The sequence below is a fragment of the Uranotaenia lowii genome, chromosome 2 (assembly GCF_029784155.1).
Source record: "Uranotaenia lowii strain MFRU-FL chromosome 2, ASM2978415v1, whole genome shotgun sequence".
Classification (NCBI taxonomy): domain Eukaryota; kingdom Metazoa; phylum Arthropoda; class Insecta; order Diptera; family Culicidae; genus Uranotaenia; species Uranotaenia lowii.
Window position 1 is genome coordinate 141,388,791 of NC_073692.1, and position 18,853 is coordinate 141,407,643.

An 18,853-nucleotide genomic window follows, 5' to 3' on the forward strand; every position below is an offset into this window, starting at 1 on the left:
TTTCCGATATATTTACTTTTACACTCATCGGTTCAATAAGCAATCTTTCTAAAAACTTTTTAATGTTTAAATTAAAAATGTATGTGTTTCTAAGATATAAAAATCGAAAATCCACTCAAAAGCTTAAGTCTTAACAAAAACCACAGGTTAACATGCGTAGATCTTTATAATCTAGTATTATCTAATCCATCTATACGATAACCACAAATTTTTGTATCTCATCCTTTCGCAAATCCCATCCAATCTAATAACAGAGCATCGGAAGCAACAAACCAGCAATTCCTAGATAGACAGTTTGCTAACAAGGTGATCCGAAAAGCAAGAAATGATACCTTTACGTGACCACCAATTTCGCAGCAGCATAATGGAGAGCACGATCAAAACAAAAACACGCTTTCGATTTCATCCGCACCAGTAGAAGATACCTACTTATTTCCTTGCGATGCAATAACGCCTGGGATCAGTCGAAAACGGTGATGGTGCTGGTCCAAGAAACATCAACAGAAGTAAGCAGGAGGTACTAAAACCCCTAGTCTGAGTCAGAAGCAGCCAACCAGCTAGATCATGGTTGAGACATTCTCCAGACTCAGACTCAGGAAACACTCTTTTCCATTCATCCTTCTTCCATTCCCCGGACTGTTTCGGTTGCTTGCTGATTTTGATAGTGAAAGTCGTCTTTCTTCGTGTCGAAGGATGATGGAACCGAAAAGGCGGGCACAATTTAATGCTACCCAACAAAACGAACAAACGAAAGGGAACTTAAAAAATGATGCAACAGCCGAGTATGGCTGTTTCCGGCTGTGGGTTCCATCAAGGTGTTTTAAGGTGCTGGAGGAGGAAAAAAATGGCGCAAAGAATAAGTATAAAGCTGGGAGTTTTTCCGTATCGTTGACCATAGACCGTTGGATCCCTCTCGGTAGATTAAGCTTTCCTGTGTTATAATGGGTTTCGTACATGTGGTCACTGTCGGTTGCCGTTTACGGGTTATTTTTTTTTATTACAAGAATTGAGGGAAATTTAAATGAACCTATTTAAATGAAACGATAAAGCAGCGGACAGAAGGTTCAAATTACAAAACATTTAGAAGGTGTCAGTTTTTATATTGGTATGTCAAATTGACACTTTTTTCGTTTTTCAAAACCCCTGAGGTCAAATCAGAATGTTCAGATTAATTGATCTCTAGCATACTATCTTTTCTTATGCAATTATTTTATTTTGAGCTAGAAGACCATAGAGTCGCTAGATGCAAAGTTTTTTTTAACAATAATTGAACAAAACAATAACCTAATAAACGGAAGAGGTTTTTAGTAGGTTAAACCGAAGGAGGAAGACTGAAATTCGCTGGATCGCTTTTTGAATCGTTTTTTTTACTGTTCGGCAAAAGTCAGATATTTTCGAAAAGATTTGTAATCTTATGTAACTCAGTTGATAAGGCGCAAATTTCCATTCTTCTGTGTTGATTGCATTAGATTCAAAAGTAAACATCAAAATGCATTATTCAATGCCAGTTTGTCAACTCTGTCGTAATTGAACAATTTTGAGCTTTTGTTGTTCGGTCCATGGAAACAACTAAAAATTTTACTATGTTATTTAGAATATTTTTACAACGAAATTTGTATAAATTAACACGATTGAAAATGCAAGAATGTTCAGAATGTACCAGAACAAAACAAAAACTAATGCAAAAATTGTTGAATGCAAAACAGGTGTTTTCAGCATTTAAAAGAGTTTTATTGAAAAAATAAACTCTATAAGAAAATAAAATTTAAACATTCCCAGCAAACATAATATCCCAATAGAAATGATAGCTAAAATTGTTAACAATGTTATTGAGAGTCGCGATTCCTACCAAATAAATAAACGATCGTAAAAATAGTTACTTAGAATCGGTATAAATCGGAGATGATAAAAAGTCCGAAATTTTTGCAAATTTGTTCTTCCGCGCGACATTTACAGAGAAGAAACAATCCTATATTTCTTCCTGTGATAAGCAGTGCAACCAGATTGTTAAAAATCAAGTGGCTCATTTTGACAAATTGTGTCGCTGGCAACGGTTTACTTGCATTGATAGCTAAACTTGTGCATTCTCGCATACTTTCAGAATGTACAAATAAGGTGTTGAATATCGTCCAATTTGTATAATTTGTATCGCTCAAGCCAGAATTCCAAAATATGTAAGTATGTATGTTGTATGTTGCCGAATACCGAATATTGACCTTTTCAACTATTCGGCCAAACAAATATTCGGCCGAAAATTCGGCCGAATATTCCGTCGAATATTTGGTCAAACATTCTGTTGAGTTTTTCATAGAAATTAAAAAGCGACAATTTCATTTTTCTTCTTCCCCTTCCATCTTAATACTCCATATATTTTTTAATCGATTTTTTTTTTCAACCAGATGTATTAGTTATTTCTTTAATTAGAGGTCTCTTTGATAATCAAAATGTCATCAATAGTTAGAAGGCCCTCAGATGAATTGTCACTTCTAGGACGTTTATCGCCAAAGAGGTTGGGTTTCAGTGAAATCTCGGACAAAACATGTCAAAACAGGTGCAAAGCGATTTGAAATTGCTTATTTTATATTGAATCAGATGAATGTTGAATTTTAGCTAGCTGTCTTGAAAATAAATGCCAAAAAAACGACGATCTTTAACTTTAAGAATACCATATTTTCTACCAAATTTGTAAAAAAAAGCATATCTTATCAGAATCTAGGCATTATTCTCAAACACATCAGAAGAAGAAAGAAAGTAAATTAATTAAAATTTAAAGTTTAAATCGAATCACAGAAGCAGTGTTACAAACGTATCTAAGGGTTAAAGAAAAATTTATGTGAATATTCAATTTTACTCTAACAAATCGTTTTGAAACGCAAAATCAAAAAATTTTCAAGGAGAAATTTGAGTATTTATTTGATTTAGCAAATAATCTGAATAAACCCGGGTAAAATCCGGAAAATTTCAAAAAATATCTGGTGATTCCGGTCAGATTTGACTTTTCTCGAATTCTTTATTGGACAAACCTGTATGAAAAAAAAACTTTGCAATAACCGATAATCAAAGTATAAAGCTATCTACTGTGAAATATACACGGATACACCTTAGATCTTTTACTGAAACCATAAGTTTATGATGATTTTGTAGCTTTTTCAACATTACTTTTGGATATTTTAAAAATTATCCAACATCAGTTGAAAAATAAGTATTCGGCCTATTCGGCCTATTCGGCCGAATACTTGGCTCAACTATTTGGTACATCTCTAGTATGTTGCATCCACTTTGGCAGGTAAATACTGATTTTTCACGTTTAATGCAATGATTCTAAAATGTATATGAAACGTATAACAAAGTTTGTTGTTTTCTGGGTTCGCACTTGTTGGTAAGAGAAATTTGACATTGTAACGATAATTTTTTGTTTTTTATTCAGTCTTCTTGTTTTGTGCCTTAATGTTCGATGAACAAAGGATTGTCGAAATACTGACTCAAATCAAGGGTTTAAACCTCTTAATCTTTTCTTTACCTTCCAAAGCTGTTCGCAAAATATCCGTTTGGAGGAAATTTAACTTGTTGTTTGTTGTCGTTCCAATGGCCGTAAATATTGACCGATTTTGATGATATTAGATTCATTGTTCAGATAGTTGTTTTTTATAGTTTATCAATATTTAAAAGTTAGGTAAAATTGTTAAATCAGGTTGCCTGTGAATGGTTCCTAATGAAAAAAAGTATTAAAAACAGTTCTGACAGCTTTGCAGAATTTCGGTGATTCTTTAATTTTTGGATTTTTTATAAATACATCTATCCGAAGATGAATAAAGATGCGGTAGTCCGATGAGCATTTTTACCTCTATCCCGGATTTTCCAGTTTAAAAAAAACTCATTGAGAGCATTGACATCAAATTTTGTTTATGCTTTGCTGTATCTAATTTATCAATGAATCGTTTTTTAGAACGAAAAAAAATAATTTTTTTCTTAGATTTGAATATCATTTTCATATAAAATTCTTGGTCTCTAAACAATTTCAGTTCTTCAATGTATTGGAATGATTATTAAGTGAAATGCTTCGAATTTGCACTTCGAATCATGTTCACCCGAACTGCTTCAAAGGGTTGAATAAAATATTTTGATTCAATGTATTCCGAAAAAAATAGCTTGTAAGAAATTGCAAACGACATCAGATGACAACTTATAATTTCAAAATCAGAAGTAATCATCATGCTCTGATAAATTCCAGATTTTATCGGAAATATTTAAATGCGTTTCTCACCTTCATAATTGAAATCCAGAAACAAACATTTATCACAGAGAACAGACATACAAGCTAGCCCACGAAAGTTGTGTAAAAATCCCAACACCCTTTTTGAACCAATTTTTGTCTTTTGGCTGGGCCACCAGAAGTCTCCAAACTCACCAAAGAGAACTGTCAAAACAAAGCTGACTAAGTTTCAGTCAGTTTTCTAAAGGTCGTATGTGCTGCTCAGCATGCTTCAAGAAAATCGCTGTTGAAGTTTCGTTCGAAACTTGATGAATGAACGTTCACCATGTTGCATGAAAAAAAATCATAAAAGTTAGATATTATCTTTTTCCTTCAAATTTGTTAGAAATACATAGTTTTAAACAGCTGGATCTAAAGTGATATGTGAAAGTAACCCGCTTTGAAATGCATAGAATCAATACTGCTGGGTAAGACTGATCGTCAAGAATGTTCTTGTATTTGACTGGACATAGGTGATGCATTTTCTTACATAAATTACTGTTCAAGAAGTGCAAAAACTTAAACCGAAGCTGTTAGTTATCTTAACTGTCATAGTAGTGCAATAATAAAGAAAGTTAAATTTCGCCCAGTTAAAAGTAACTCTGATTTAATTTATTTAGCAATACATTGTGAGTTCATATACGATTACGCCTTTTTGAAAACTGGGCACTTTAAAGTTTATTTGTAACTTTTGAACGGCGCAATAGATGGCACTGTTTGTGGTCAATTTCTAACGTATTTTTTGGGTGATAGCATTTGAAATTTTACACACTTTTTTGACGATTTTCTGTTCGAGCTTGTACGTCTGTTCTCTGTGCTTTTATTTTGAATTTATGTTTATCTACGAGGTTGACGATTACAAATATTATACAAACAAGTAATTTGAGACAAGATTAAGAAAGAATTAAAATATAATTTTCCTTTAACCGCTCATCGTAAAATTGAAGTGAGTTTTCTGACGAAAAGGCTGAAAATGTCGTATATTAATTTATGAAATCTAAACAAAAACAGAATTGTCACAATTAATCAAATATCCAACAGTAATGTTTAAAAAGCTACACAATCATCAAAAACTCAAAGTTTCAGTGAAACATCTGATAAACAGTATCCGTATATTCTTCACTGTTGTTAGCTTTATACTTCGATTATCGTTCATAAAAGATTTTTTTGATTTATCCAGGCTCACCAATAAATCCAATTATGGTTTCGAGATAAGTCAAATCTGGCCTGAATGCCCAGACATTGTTCGAAACTTCCCGGGTTTTGCCTGAGTTTACTCAAATTATTTGCAAAGTCAAATAAAAATTCAAATTTATCTTTGAAAATTTTTAAGATTTTGTGTTCAAAACAATTTTCAAACTAACACATAATTTTTGATTAAACCTTAGACGCGATTTAAACACTGGTGCTGTAGTTCTAAGAAAACTTGAATTTCAATTAATTTTCAATCTGGTTTCTATTACTTGTTTTTTTTTGCCTATATTTTGCCCTTGCCTTTTTTTCAGAATTGCCCTTTTTTCAGAATTTTTCCAAAAAAAAATTCTGAATTGCCCGACATTGGTATGGTTTGCTTAAGGTTAAAGATCTTTTAATAAACAACTGTTTGAAGATATCTTGCTTAAAATCGACTTTCATCTAATTCAATATCGAATAAGCAGAGAAAAGTGTCATCTGATAACCTTTCAGTTAGGCCGCAAGAGTTTCAAATCCTTCTTTTGTCCATCTGAGTTGTAAAAATGGGGGGGGAGGGAGAGAGTGGGTGGGGGATAATCAAAAATGATGCAAAATCTGATAAATTGGAACAAATTTTAAGAAAGCTTGTAGGCAAAAAAAAATTGGGTACTCTGTCATTGTTCAAAATCTACCAATTCATTTATTTTCCATCGAAAAATTCATTAAAACCAAGAATATAAAAGGTGATAATACTCCCATATTCCACAATTTGTTTTTTGCTCTTGTATTCTTTCGGATATTTGATGAATTTTTCGAAATTTCCATAAAATAATTCAATTTTTATTCCCCCTTCGAGTTTTATGGAAATTTTGAAAGAGAGAGGGGGGGGGGTTAGATTGAGAAACGAAGAAAAGAAATTGATATTTGTTCCGGCCTTATTGGTGATATTTACAAAATCAGAGAGACCCCTATTTGAAAGAGATCTTGTTGTTCATCATTTGGTAATATCATTCGGTTGAAAATTATAGACTCAAAAATTTGAGGGGCTTTAAGAAGGAAAAAATTGAATTAATCGCTTTGGTATTTTTTTAAAAACTTGTCAGAACATTCGACCGAATATTCGGCCGAATAGTTTAAAGGGTTTATTTCCGATATTCAGCCGTTGGCAGAATACCACAATTTGGTACCTCTCCAGTTGCGAACAAAAATAAAATAAATCAATTTAATAACATGTCTTGAGAAGCTGTAAAGCAAAAGAGAACCAGATTAAGTCTTGCATTAGTACCTACCTAGCTGGTACTTTATTAACATTTTTTTGGTTAATTGTGGAAAATTTAAAATAAAATTGTATATTTCAGATGTCTATCTACGACTTTTTCCTAAATTTTATGTTTTATTTTTAATCTTTCGGATTCCAATTTTTATTTTTTTCCATTCTCCATATTGTTGCACTGATTGTATGAAACCATTTCAGTTAAGCATATTCAAATATTTTTGGTGTTGAGTGTACGATACACCCACTGGGCAGCACCGAACACCCCTGCTGGGAAGGAGCAACTGTCAAAACCCTGATAGCCGATGTCATGTCGTGAAAGCGGATGTCATGCAAAAGAAAAAAGATGAGTCATCATTTAAACGGAAACAGTAATCGAAAGTGCAAGTCGTCCTATACTGTCGAAAATTTCATTTCATTATCAGTGGCTTAGTGCATTTATTTCCTCGAGGATAAATTATAATTATAGTTCAGTCTATAAAAGCGAGGAAACAGTTCGCACGTGAGGGTCGTAGTAGATCAGTTAAACCGATTATAAATCGTTAATTTGAGATCGTTTCGTTGAGCTTAATATCAGCTGAAGTTGAATTCCGTGAAACGAAAGCCGACACACGTGAGAGCTAAAGTGCATCTCGTATTCTTGATTTGTATTCAGATAAACTATTTAGTCCTGGGTCTACAATATTTGCCGTAGACCGGATTCATCTAACGAAAAGAGATAACCTTCACGAAATCAAGTGATTTGCTGAGGAAAAACAATACTAAATGTAAGTTATTATCTACTGAATTTGATAAAAAATATATCTAATAAAACGTTACATTTGGACTATATTATAGAAAAGTTTAGTTGAATTAAAAAAATGTCATTTGAATTTTATGTAACCCTCGACGTTGATGTACTTGTTCAAACAAGAAAAATTTAAATAAAAAACAAATATTTAAAAGAAAGCGATAAAATGTTAAGACATCAGATACATACGACTATTTAGATTAGCGTGCTCTCATTTTTTAGCAATGTTGATATATGAGAAAGTGTTTGAAAAAAAAAATCGGCTCTAATTTTTTTGTATAAATTCATCCGGGAACATTCTGTCCAAGAACTCCAATGTATCAATTTTGACACATTTTTTCTCTTGATGAGAAATTGTCCATCTGGAAGCATTCGTAAGTTATAAGGGGGTTCCTATCAAAATTGATTGAGAATTAACTATCGTATTATATATTGAAGATAATGCAATATATTATCTATACAATCATCATAAGTTTTTCTTATAAGGTGTATACTGTCCTACTCGCATAACAGTCCCATATGAAAAAAGTGCAAGCGAGAAAATGAGCTTTTTCTGTGTTGGAATATATTTTTTAATCATGACAACAACTTTCAGCATAAAAAAAAATCTTTTTTGGAATGTTTTCTAGGTTGTCATAATAAATCGTAGGACATAAAATTTCCGAGAACGGGCTTTTATTACGACCCGGAGCACCTATTTTCCGTTATGGGACTGTTATGCGGGTACATAACGAGATTTTTTTCAAATCTGCTCGCATAACAGTCCGATGCCTAATATATTTTTATCTACCATTGTACTTTTTCCCTTTGATAAAATTATTTCTGAGTTTTGTATAAAAACATTTATCGGGTAGAAAATCCTAAGTTCCATGTGGTAAGACGGATTTTTTTTTGTGTTTAATTTTATTCGGTAGTGTTTTTTCTTAGGCAGCCATTCCTTCTATCTTTGTGACCAGTCTTCAAAGACTATTTTTGAATATTTTGTCATCAACTAAATTAAATCTTCGTAAAAAAAAACTCAGACTATCAATCAAAAATAAACCTTAAAAACTAACTAAGTTCGTGATAATTTACATATGGGACTCTTATGTGGGTATATTTTATATGAAGCAGTCACGAGTTGAATTTTTTCCGGAATTTCTAGAGCAAACTATTTTTTTTTATTGTTTTATATTGAAGTCCTTTGTAAAAAAGGACGAACTGTCCGGTTAGTTGAAAAATGACGAAAATGCATATGAGATGTTATGCGAGTAGGGGCAGTATACAGAACAGCAAAAAAAACACGTGTTTTTTATGGTTTTATTTTGAAAAAAATCATGTACGCAGTCGGAACCTAACGCATTGTCTTCATTGTTTATGTAAAATTTTGCACAACTTTGATTGAGACCTAAACTGCCATTTTTGAATAAATTCACGCTAGTTTACCATGGTGTTGGCTTCTGAACCATGTTTTTCCAGGTTTGTATCGATTATAGGACAGTGTTTTCAAAATGTCACAATTTGGGACACTTTGATGAATTCCGATATTTCTCGATAAAATTCACTTCCACTTAGTTCAGCCGATAAACGGGCTAGGTAGTAAAGTTATAAGTAAAAAAAATGGAGGTCACCAGGAATATCCTTTATTTAAAACGTTAAAAAATTGCAAACTTTCAACTCTTGTCTCATTCGGTTAACGTTTCAGCGTCCTCAAGGAGCCACAAATTTTCGAATATCTTTGAAATCAAATTTAGTTTCATTCATCCAAGAGATTCTTCAAACCTTCTTTTTTTAATATAAGGAAAAAAAGATTCGCACATTTCTCGGAAGGTTTAATCACAACACAAAATTCAATCTCTCTCTGGCCAAGTACAGGAAATCGAACGACTCACCGACGAGATCGACCAATTTTTCGAAGGCAACTGTCAGCGAGTTTGATGCCTGGGGGCCCAAAGCATCAACCAAATAGGACAACAGGACCCCGCCGAATTCCCGCACGTCAGCTCCGGTCACACCGGTATCGGCATGGGCCAGGGCAATCGCTCGCAGGGTGTTTTCAAAAATTTCCGAATCCCTAAGTCCTTCCTCGATTAGCTGGCCCAAGATCCGGAACACCTGTATTGAGTGGGCTTCCATTTCGCGGCCTCTGACATGTTTGATGGTGCAAATCCCGTCAGTGCAAAAATCGAAGAACGGTTTGAATCTGGGATATTCTCGGTACAATCTGGAAGAGGATTTCAACACTTAATGGACGGAAATTTATTTGAACTAATTGCGACTTACAGAAGATAAAGATTGCGTCCATGGATATCCAGTTCCGGTTTGATTAAAGCCCATGCCGAGAGAAGGGTAATTTTTTGATCTCCTGTGAACTTTGAGTCATCCATTTTGAAGGGAACCTCCAAATCAACATACCTTTAGAAAGCAGGCTATATCGTGAAATGCACTCAGAAAAAAAAAACTTCCTTTAAAGTTTAGGAATTTATTTTCATATCACTATTTCAGCATAAGAAACTTACATTTCTTCATCTCCTTTTATCAACAAAAGCAAAACGTGTAAGTATTTTGAAAAATAAAGGACTTGTGCCCTTCAATTTTCTATAATATACTCAAGTTACCCGGTTTTTTTTGTAAGACTCTTTAAGTCTCTTATGAAAACTAAACTTGATCTTATAGCCTGCTATTAAACTTTGAATGTTATTTAGGATAATATTTGTTACATTATATGCTGCATTGCAGATATTACTACGGCCACGCCAAACATGTTGTTAATAATGCAAATGATACTGGAGCAAGGGGCCACCAGAAATTTTTTTTCAAGATGTCGAGAGTTAATCAATCGAAAGGCGACGAATATGGTATAGGATTGCATTTTGATACGAGTTCTCCCATTGAGCGAGATAAGAAGAGGAGACGGGAGTTTCTTACATTTTTGATGCATATCTATTGAATTAGTGACCCGAAGGATACCAACTTTAGTAGGGGAGGATTTTTGGGATGGAGAAATGTTTCTATGCTTATTCGGAAACCCTCATAAAATATATAAGGGAATAAGGAAATACGAAAATAAAATTTTAAGACTTTCTTTTTAGTGGGGAGCTTGAACAGAGATAGGGATGCACCTAAACTTTGTTTAAAAACTCGAGAAATGATCGAGAAAATTTAGGGAAAAAAATCTCATGAAACATCTTCATTATTTCCGCAGATCAAACAAAACCCGTCTCACACCTCAACGTTTTTTTTTTAAGACCCTATTTTTTTCTTTCTCGCCCGACAGGTATGAAAATCGCTTCCGAACCAAAAATCCATCTGCCCGAAATACAGAAAAAAAATGTTTTGAGGCCAACGAGTCGTGATCAATCATCTCACTAATAAAGCTCGCGCCAGCCAGAAGGAAATGAGGTGAAACATATTCGCCTCCAAATGTGTCGGAAGGTACAACAAAGTCATAAGTGCAACAACCAAGTGCCGCCGCCCGCTTGGAATGTAGTGCATCCCCTTTAAAGTGGCGTACAGCATCCCCATCGATCATGAAGGAGATAAATTTGTGAAGGCAAAAGTGAGCACAAACGCCTCATAAAACTCTCCACAGGCCTAATGGACATGTCAAATGCTTGAAACAAGAAGTAACGAAAACCCACATTTAATTGACCACCATCTATCAATCATTTTTGTGCCACAGAAGATAAACGGGAAGGCGCTAATCGAGTGGCTAGGTCAGTTGGATTTTTTTTTCATAATTTGTTACTCTTCAGATGGCCCAAGTCATCTGTCATGAGGTCTAAATTGCAGTCAATTGATGGGATGCTGCCGCAGTGCATCATGATGGGCTAGTTAGTTAGTTTGTAACTTAACCAGTTGAACTTTCTTCATCGAAAAGGCGAATGGGTGGGGAAAAACCTCATCAATTAGATTTGGGAGATTTTTTCAAATTTTACCCGGCCGTTTGAGGTGCTTTCAGCTGGGTTAGGCGTGAAAATAGAAGCTAAGTATTTTTTCCCTGAAATTTGAAGCGGAAAATGGAAGTATTTCATGCATTTTGGGTAATTAGGTTTCCAGACCCGAATTAATTGGTGAAGCTACAATTGATGAATTTTTCTATTTAAAGTCGAAAAACATGTTTAGGGTTTAGGTATGATGCAGTCAAAGGTGATATATTATTGAAAGCGATTTGTTTCAGTTTGAAAAAGTATGACGAAAAAAACATGTTTTTCTCCCAGGAAAATTGAGCCGTATTCTGTGACTCATATGAGATAAATCATTCGGCGTTTAAAAAGTCATTAATGCTAGAACAGTTTATCATGCACCCAATCAACAAAATGTCTCAAAATTCTCAACTTGCTAAACCTTTTTTTGTCCGATCAAGTTCAAATTTTGCCTATACATTTTTATAGGCCAACGATAAATTTTAACCTTACATGCTTATAATTTCCGAAAGTCGTCGGCTAATTGACCAAAACAAGTTTATTAGTGGTATATCACTTATAAACTTGGTTTAGTTTTGGTACGAATTTGAATTTTAACTTATTTAAGAGCTAATATTATAAGAAATAAAAATAAAAATATAATTAAACAATAATTTGAAAATAAAAACTTTATTAATCTTATTTATTTCTATATAATCATTTTGTGATCATTAACATGACGAGTTGTAGATTTCAAAGTTAGATAAAATAATTGCATAGTGTCCTAAATCGGTAAAAATTCTATGGAATTAATCAAAACATAACTCAATCACGAGAAGGTAGATTGTAGGGATGCAGATTGAGAGATCCGCATGAGATTCAGAAATATTGCGATTGTAATCCCTTTCCAATATTTCTAGTTGAATTGTAATATTTTTATCGACCTTGGAAAAAAATTTAAAATTCAATTGGAAAGTTGACGTAATTTGAAACATTTTAGCTTGTTCAGATTCTGATAATACAAAAACCGAATTTTTGACGAATTATCAAAACTTTTCTCAGATTTTCTAACTCCCAAATTCATCTTTGCACTGAATTTTGTGAACTTCCATGCAAAGTTTATTTAAAAAAAAATATACATCAGATCGGAAATTTCATACTGGTTCTAATGATGTAATAAAAAAAGCGCTGCAATACTTTACACCAACATGATGAATAAAAATTTGAAGTATTTTCTGAATATCATAGCAGGAACAAATATCAAATTCTTCTTTAGTCACCGGGGGGAAATAAATAAAGTTCAAGGAAATCTATTGAAAAATTTGAAAAATTCGTTGAAAATGTAAAAAATTGAAATGGCAAAAGTCCAACTTTAGAATATTGGAATTGTTCCACATTCTATATTCAAGGTTTTTTTTTTTCAAATTTTGGATCTTTAGAAGCTTGATTTTTAGATTTTGTGGAATATATATTCTGTGCAAGTTTGTTGCATGCAAGTTTTTGTCCAATGTGTTCCAATTTATTGGAAATTGAATAATTCTTTATTATTCCTCCCTAGTGATGTTTTGAATCCAAGTGACAAAATAAGGATTTCAAATTTGTACCGGCCTAATTGGTCAGCGCAAACTTTTTCACAGTGGGAATTTACTGACCATCCGCCTAAAATATTCCTTTGAGTTAGTTATTTCCTAATATTTTCTAGTTTCTTTTAATATAATATTCAAGTGTTTTAATCTAAAATTTTGGCGCAATATCAGGAAATTTAAATAATTGTCATGATTTTTCAAATTTTGGTAAAATAATTTTTTTTAAATAAAAGTTTGAAAAAAGTACACAACTTCAAACCTTCTACAAGCACAACGACACATCGAATATTTTCAGCGTCGAAGTAAAAGTTGTTTGAAACAATACAAATAACAAATATCTTTCATTAGATGAAATTAAATGTGATCACAGTAGGACAGGTGTTCAAAATTGTGGACAAACTGATTTTTATGTTAAAATTCCGTTAAAAAGTTTGGTTGCCACAGTTTGCACGGTGGTAACTTTATTGAAAATTTAGGTTAATTCATAAGCTTTCCAATGAATTAAGTTTTGAGAATTAAGCTTTTTAGCAAAAAACTGATAACTTTTGCTATGCGTCTGAGAAGTTCAGCTAGAAAAAATGATGAAGAATGCTAGGAAGGGTTCCAAGGTCGGTGAAATCACAGGAAAATCTGTAAAAACACAAAACTTTGAGCAAAATTTTGCCACAGAATTTGTGTCATAGATCACAAAGTATTTAAAATTTTCACAGAATACACCGATTTTTCTAAATTTTGTTTCAAGCAGCCACAATTAACTAAAATGAGTTTGAACATCTAAGAATTTCGATATCTGCTCTTCAACAGAGACAGAAACTTTTTAAAAATACATCTCTTAACCCTTTAATGCAAAATGTGATTTAAAACAACACTTATCAAAATCCAAAAATCTCGGAAACGCGTGGATATTTTTGAGTGATGTATTCACAAAAAATATTCTACACATTGAAAGAAAATAGTCCAGGGTATTTTGATTTCGATATTTTAATTTATGTGTAAGATATCGAACAAAGTTTGTGCAAAAAATGCAAAAATAATAATTAATAATTTATTCTTTAAGAGGAAAGTAGTTTTTGAAAAATTGCTGTTATTTCTCCAGATTTGCAAAGTTCAACAATTTTTTTTCAATCTCAATCAATCACAAACACCTTCAAGTACTCAATTAACAAGGTTTGGAAAATTTTTTCTAAACTTTTTGAAATGTATTACGAATTTCAAAAATTATGTTTCAACTTTGATGGGCCATATCTTTTATAATACTCAAAATAAAGACTTCAAACCTACTGAGTTGTCTTATTCGAAATAAAATGTTATTTATTCAATGAATTCACTTCCTGTTAGAATGTATACTTCACCGAAATGCCATTAATCAATAAATTAAAATGATAAATAACTGTTATTCTCATTTGAAAAACGTCAGGCATTAAAGGGTTAGTTGATTTTTTTTATAAAATTAATTGGACATTAGTTTCGTTTTTAGTCTTAACTAACGACAGATTTTTAAGATTTTTAAAATAAGATTTAGGAACCCGTGAATTGATTTGATTTTTTTATGGAAAAAATGCGAATATTTGTTCCGAGAATGTAACTTTTTGGATTTTTTGAATAGTTTGGTCACTCGCGATACGAGTTAAATTACAATAAACGAAGCTTACTGGAAAATTCCTTACTTCAAAGCGGTAGAAGCTGCGAGAAGATAGTTATAACGCCCCAAACAGATCATTAAGTTTTTTTAAAAGCAACTAGCAACACTGCAAGATTTTCAATCCATTTTTCAGAAATATTATTTAAGCTAGAAAGTTATTGGTTTGATTTGATTTTATTAGCCGGGATTACTATGCTAGGATTTAATTTAAAAATGACCACATTATTCCCAGACTTATTCACTGTTTTTTTTTTTTCAAATAAGGCAAATTGTTCAATTTTCAAATTTTCAAATAAGGCAAATTTTTGAGCAAATTTAAAAAATATATCATGAAAGATTTTTAGATGCCTAAAATACGATTTGAAATCTGTCGATGAGTTTGGATGAAATTTTTTTTTCAATTTCTCTTTAATTTTTCTCTTTTGTTGAGTTATTTATGAGTTTAAAAGAAATTTGCCCGGATATTGCTCGGATTTATGATCGTCAATTTTGAAATAAAATGCCCGGATTTTTCAGGTTTTTACATAAAAAATTCCAGATTGCCCGATGCTGAAAAAATTCTGGCTACTTTACACTTAACGTACCGAAGGGAGTCAAATGACATTTTTTTTAAATTCCAAATGGCTATAACTCCTATTAGTATAACTGTTTTCTCACAAGATTTTCAACATAGATATTTTTAATTTTCAAAATGCACGTATTTTTTAATCAAAAAATTTTTTTTCAAATTCTCCCTACCATGATTACATAGACTTGCCGTTGTGTGCAATGTAGTTGCACAGTGATGGTCAAAATTCCACCCATTTTAAATGAGAATTTAAACCAGATTCTCATTTTGGTATCTTTTGCTGGTTTTGATAATAAGTTTTACTTTGATTTTTGTTTTATCGCCGCGATGAATTTTTTGTTTTCTAATCGACGTTTTTCGGCGAGTTTTAGAAAATAAAAACGTTTTTACCAGTTGTCCAGACGTTTCGAGCTACTCTGGCTTTCGCTCCTCTTCAGTGGACACTAAAATTATAATTGAAATTAAATCCTGACTTAATTAACAAATTTTAAAAATAAATCTCACAATTTTCTGGCCTTCGTCCATGCTATTTGTTCTGGCTCAGTTTGTTTTGTTTTGCGTTTATTTTTACTTGTCATTATTTGTGTCAGTTTTGTTATGATAGGGTCGTAAGCTGTTTTGAGATGACATTAGTCTCTTTGCCTATTAACTACGTTCTGATCACTTCTTAGTTTAATATAAAATGTTTCGGCAGTTATTCTTGCATTGTAGCCTGTTACACGTTCTAGAATTTTAGTGTTTTCAAAGTCAAATAAATGCCCGGTTTCCAAGCAATGTTAGGCTAGACCAGTGCTGATCTGTTTTGTTGATACGGTTGTTTTGTGTTGTTTGATTCGTTTCTCTAAAAACTGGCTAGTCTCACCTACATATGACTTTTTGCATTGCCCACATTCTATTTCATATACTACATTAATGTTTTTGTTTTTTTTTTTGGGATTTTGTCTTTCGTTTTTGTAAAGATTACATTTTTCATTCTATCTAATGGTTGAAACGCAATATTAATGTCGAATTGCCTTAGGTATCTGGGGAAAAACTTTCCAGATACCTGAGGCAATTCGACATTAATGTTGCGTTTCAACCATTAGATAAAATTAAAAATGTAATCTTTACAAAAACGAAAGACAAAATCCCAAAAAAACAAGAACATTAATGTAGTTTATGAAATAGAATGTGGGCAATGCAAAAAATCATACGTTAGTGAGACTAGCCAGTTTTTAGAGAAACGAATCAAACAACACAAAACAACCGTATCAACAAAATAGACCAGCTCTGGTCTAGCCCAACATTGCTTGGAAACCGGGCATTTATTTGACTTTGAAAACACTAAAATTCTAGAACGTGTAGCAGGCTACAATGCAAGAATAACTGCCGAAACATTTTATATTAAACTAAGAGGTGATCAGAACGTTGTTAATGGGCAAAGAGACTCATGCAATTTCAAAACAGCTTACGACCCTATCATAACAAAACTGACACAAATAATGACAAGTAAAAATAAACGCAAAACAAAACAAACTGAGCCAGAACAAATAGCATGGACGAAGGCCAGAAAATTGTGAGATTTATTTTTTAAATTTGTTAATTAAGTCAGGATTTAATTTCAATTATAATTTTAGTGTCCATTGAAGAGGAGCGAAAGCCAGAGTAGCTCGAAACGTCTGGACAACTGTTAAAAACGTTTTTATTTTCTTAAACTCGCCGAAAAACGTCGATTAGAAAACAAAAAAAAAAGTTTTACTTTGTGTATCAGCCAATACAAGATGTGTGTAGACATCCCATGCTATGCTATGCTTTTGTTTTAAACGTTGCTTACACTTATTTCAATACATATATGTACAGCTATTTATGCCAGAAATGTGTACATTTTCAGCACGAGTTCAGTAATTTATGCAACTAAGCTTGCCAAGTTGGAAAATTACGTGAGTGCTGAAAAAAAAAACAGAGTTTGACAACGGTTTGCATACACAGTTTTATACAAACTCCAAAAATTCTCTCAAACTCCAAAATGTAGTATCGAAAAGAAGCAATCTTCGATTCTGTTTTCAGTGCTGAAAAGATCACTTCTCAGTACTAAATTGCGTAAAAGAGCTTTTTCAAGAATCGAAACAGTGCATTCTCTGAACACCTTTTTCTGAGCTGCTGCAAATTTCCTCATAGTTCTTTCCGTCACTCTATAATTCCTGCACCCAATTCGAAACCCAAATTGGAACACTTTCATTGCTGCTCCCAAAATAACTGGAGCATCATCGCTTGAATTCAGGCAATTGGCACGAGCTAGAAGCCGTTTCCCATCAAGTGAAAGTTTTATTAGAACCTTGCAGATAACAGCTTTGGCAAACAATCTCCATTCACACTAGATCCAGCACATTCCAGCCGGTTCAATTAGCACCAGATCACCGGATTTGGCCAAAATTGAAATATGAATATTGAATTCGTCACACACTTTGGCTAGCTTCATACTTAGAGAGGTAGCATGTTGATGGTACGTTAGATGATACTATATTATTGTCCAAACTTCTGTTTTACAACAATTTGAAAAGAAAATTTCAATTATGATTTATGATTTATTGCAAGGTGTTACCTGCAAATTACAAATACAAAAAATATTCAAAAAAAAATTAGATTTTCCAATGTTTAAAGAGTGGTTCTCTGTGGTTTTTTGATGAAGTGGTTTTTTAATGAAAAATATTCTATGACAAAACCGAGTAATTACACAAGAAACTATTCAAAGATAAATCTGGAACCCTTTCAAGTAAATGTCTCAATTTATTCCTCACCCTCGTAGTCAGTGTATGATATTTAGGTGTACACTGGCCATTACATCCGAGAAGCCATATCCTGACTTAATTATGCATGCCCAAAACCCACCATGGGCGAAAACACTCGAATGGCGGTGGTTATTTTCTGTGTTGTGCGTTGGTGTCGGCGAGCGTTAGTAAACATCCACTTCTCTAACAATGTAATCTCAACCTACAGAAGACGGGATGGTTCCGCAATTACCGAGACTTCATGTTTCCCTCAGAATAATGGTGCCCGGTTGTTGTGGGCTATTTTTTTACCGCGTCGGCCGTCTTGCAAAAAGCTCTTCTCTGGCCTTCTCTTCTCGACGGTCATAATTGGCAGATAGGTACGCTTGTTCGTTCATTCGTTCACTTGCCAAAGATTGTTGGCTTTTCTTCGGATCGGTGTAGTTTGTGTTGTTTGTTTGATTTAATCTCCAAAACGAGAGGATAATCACTATTATATAGGGTTTAGTTAGTGTAATGGTAGCGTGTATTTATCTAAATACAGTTGGAGTGTTTGTTTTGATTGTTGGTTAAAGATTTGCGCTGGTCGATCAAGATTTTGTGCGGCTTGTTCGGCACAGCTAAGACGGTGGATTAAGTGTCTTGAAGAGGCGGCATCTCAAGAAGGATAGATCAATGCATGGTAAAGTCAATATTTAGGAAATTATTCGGTAAAGAGTTAATAAAAATATCATCTTAGGAGGATTGACCATTGCTTTGAAAACTAAATGTCTTAAATCTTTCAGTTCTTGAGATGGACATTTATAGTCTGGGACAAAATGAATTCAAAATTGCCGTCGAAAAAAAAGCCTCTCTCTCATCCCAGTGAGAAAATAATTTTCGTGTCTCTGATCTATCTTAGGATTGTCTCAGCCAAAATGACCGCTTTAACAAGATCA

At 33.0% G+C, this 18,853-nt stretch overlaps 2 protein-coding genes across 5 annotated transcripts in view; one reads left to right on the plus strand and one right to left on the minus strand.

Annotated features, from left to right (window-relative positions):
* LOC129745638 (serine protease filzig-like) overlaps positions 1–18,853 on the plus strand; it is a 278,166-nt gene that overhangs the window by 135,057 nt on the left and 124,256 nt on the right. The gene's annotated exons all lie outside the window — the stretch shown is intronic.
* On the minus strand, positions 9,238–9,876 carry LOC129745639 (hemoglobin-3-like). Its single transcript, XM_055738850.1, has 2 exons — positions 9,751–9,876; positions 9,238–9,691 (listed from the first exon to the last, which is right to left on the minus strand). The coding sequence occupies exons 1-2, from the start codon at positions 9,852–9,854 to the stop codon at positions 9,304–9,306; spliced, it is 492 nt and encodes a 163-aa protein (XP_055594825.1). The 5' UTR covers positions 9,855–9,876; the 3' UTR covers positions 9,238–9,303.

What these genes read in the sequence shown, in the direction of transcription:
- LOC129745639 (XM_055738850.1), bottom strand. Translation starts at nt 9,854, where the DNA reads ATGGATGACTCAAAGTTCACAGGAGATCAAAAAATTACCCTTCTCTCG. An exon ending in GGACGCAATCTTTATCTTCT is followed by an intron (nt 9,692 to 9,750) that starts GTAAGTCGCAAT and finishes ATCCTCTTCCAG; the next exon opens with ATTGTACCGAGAATATCCCA.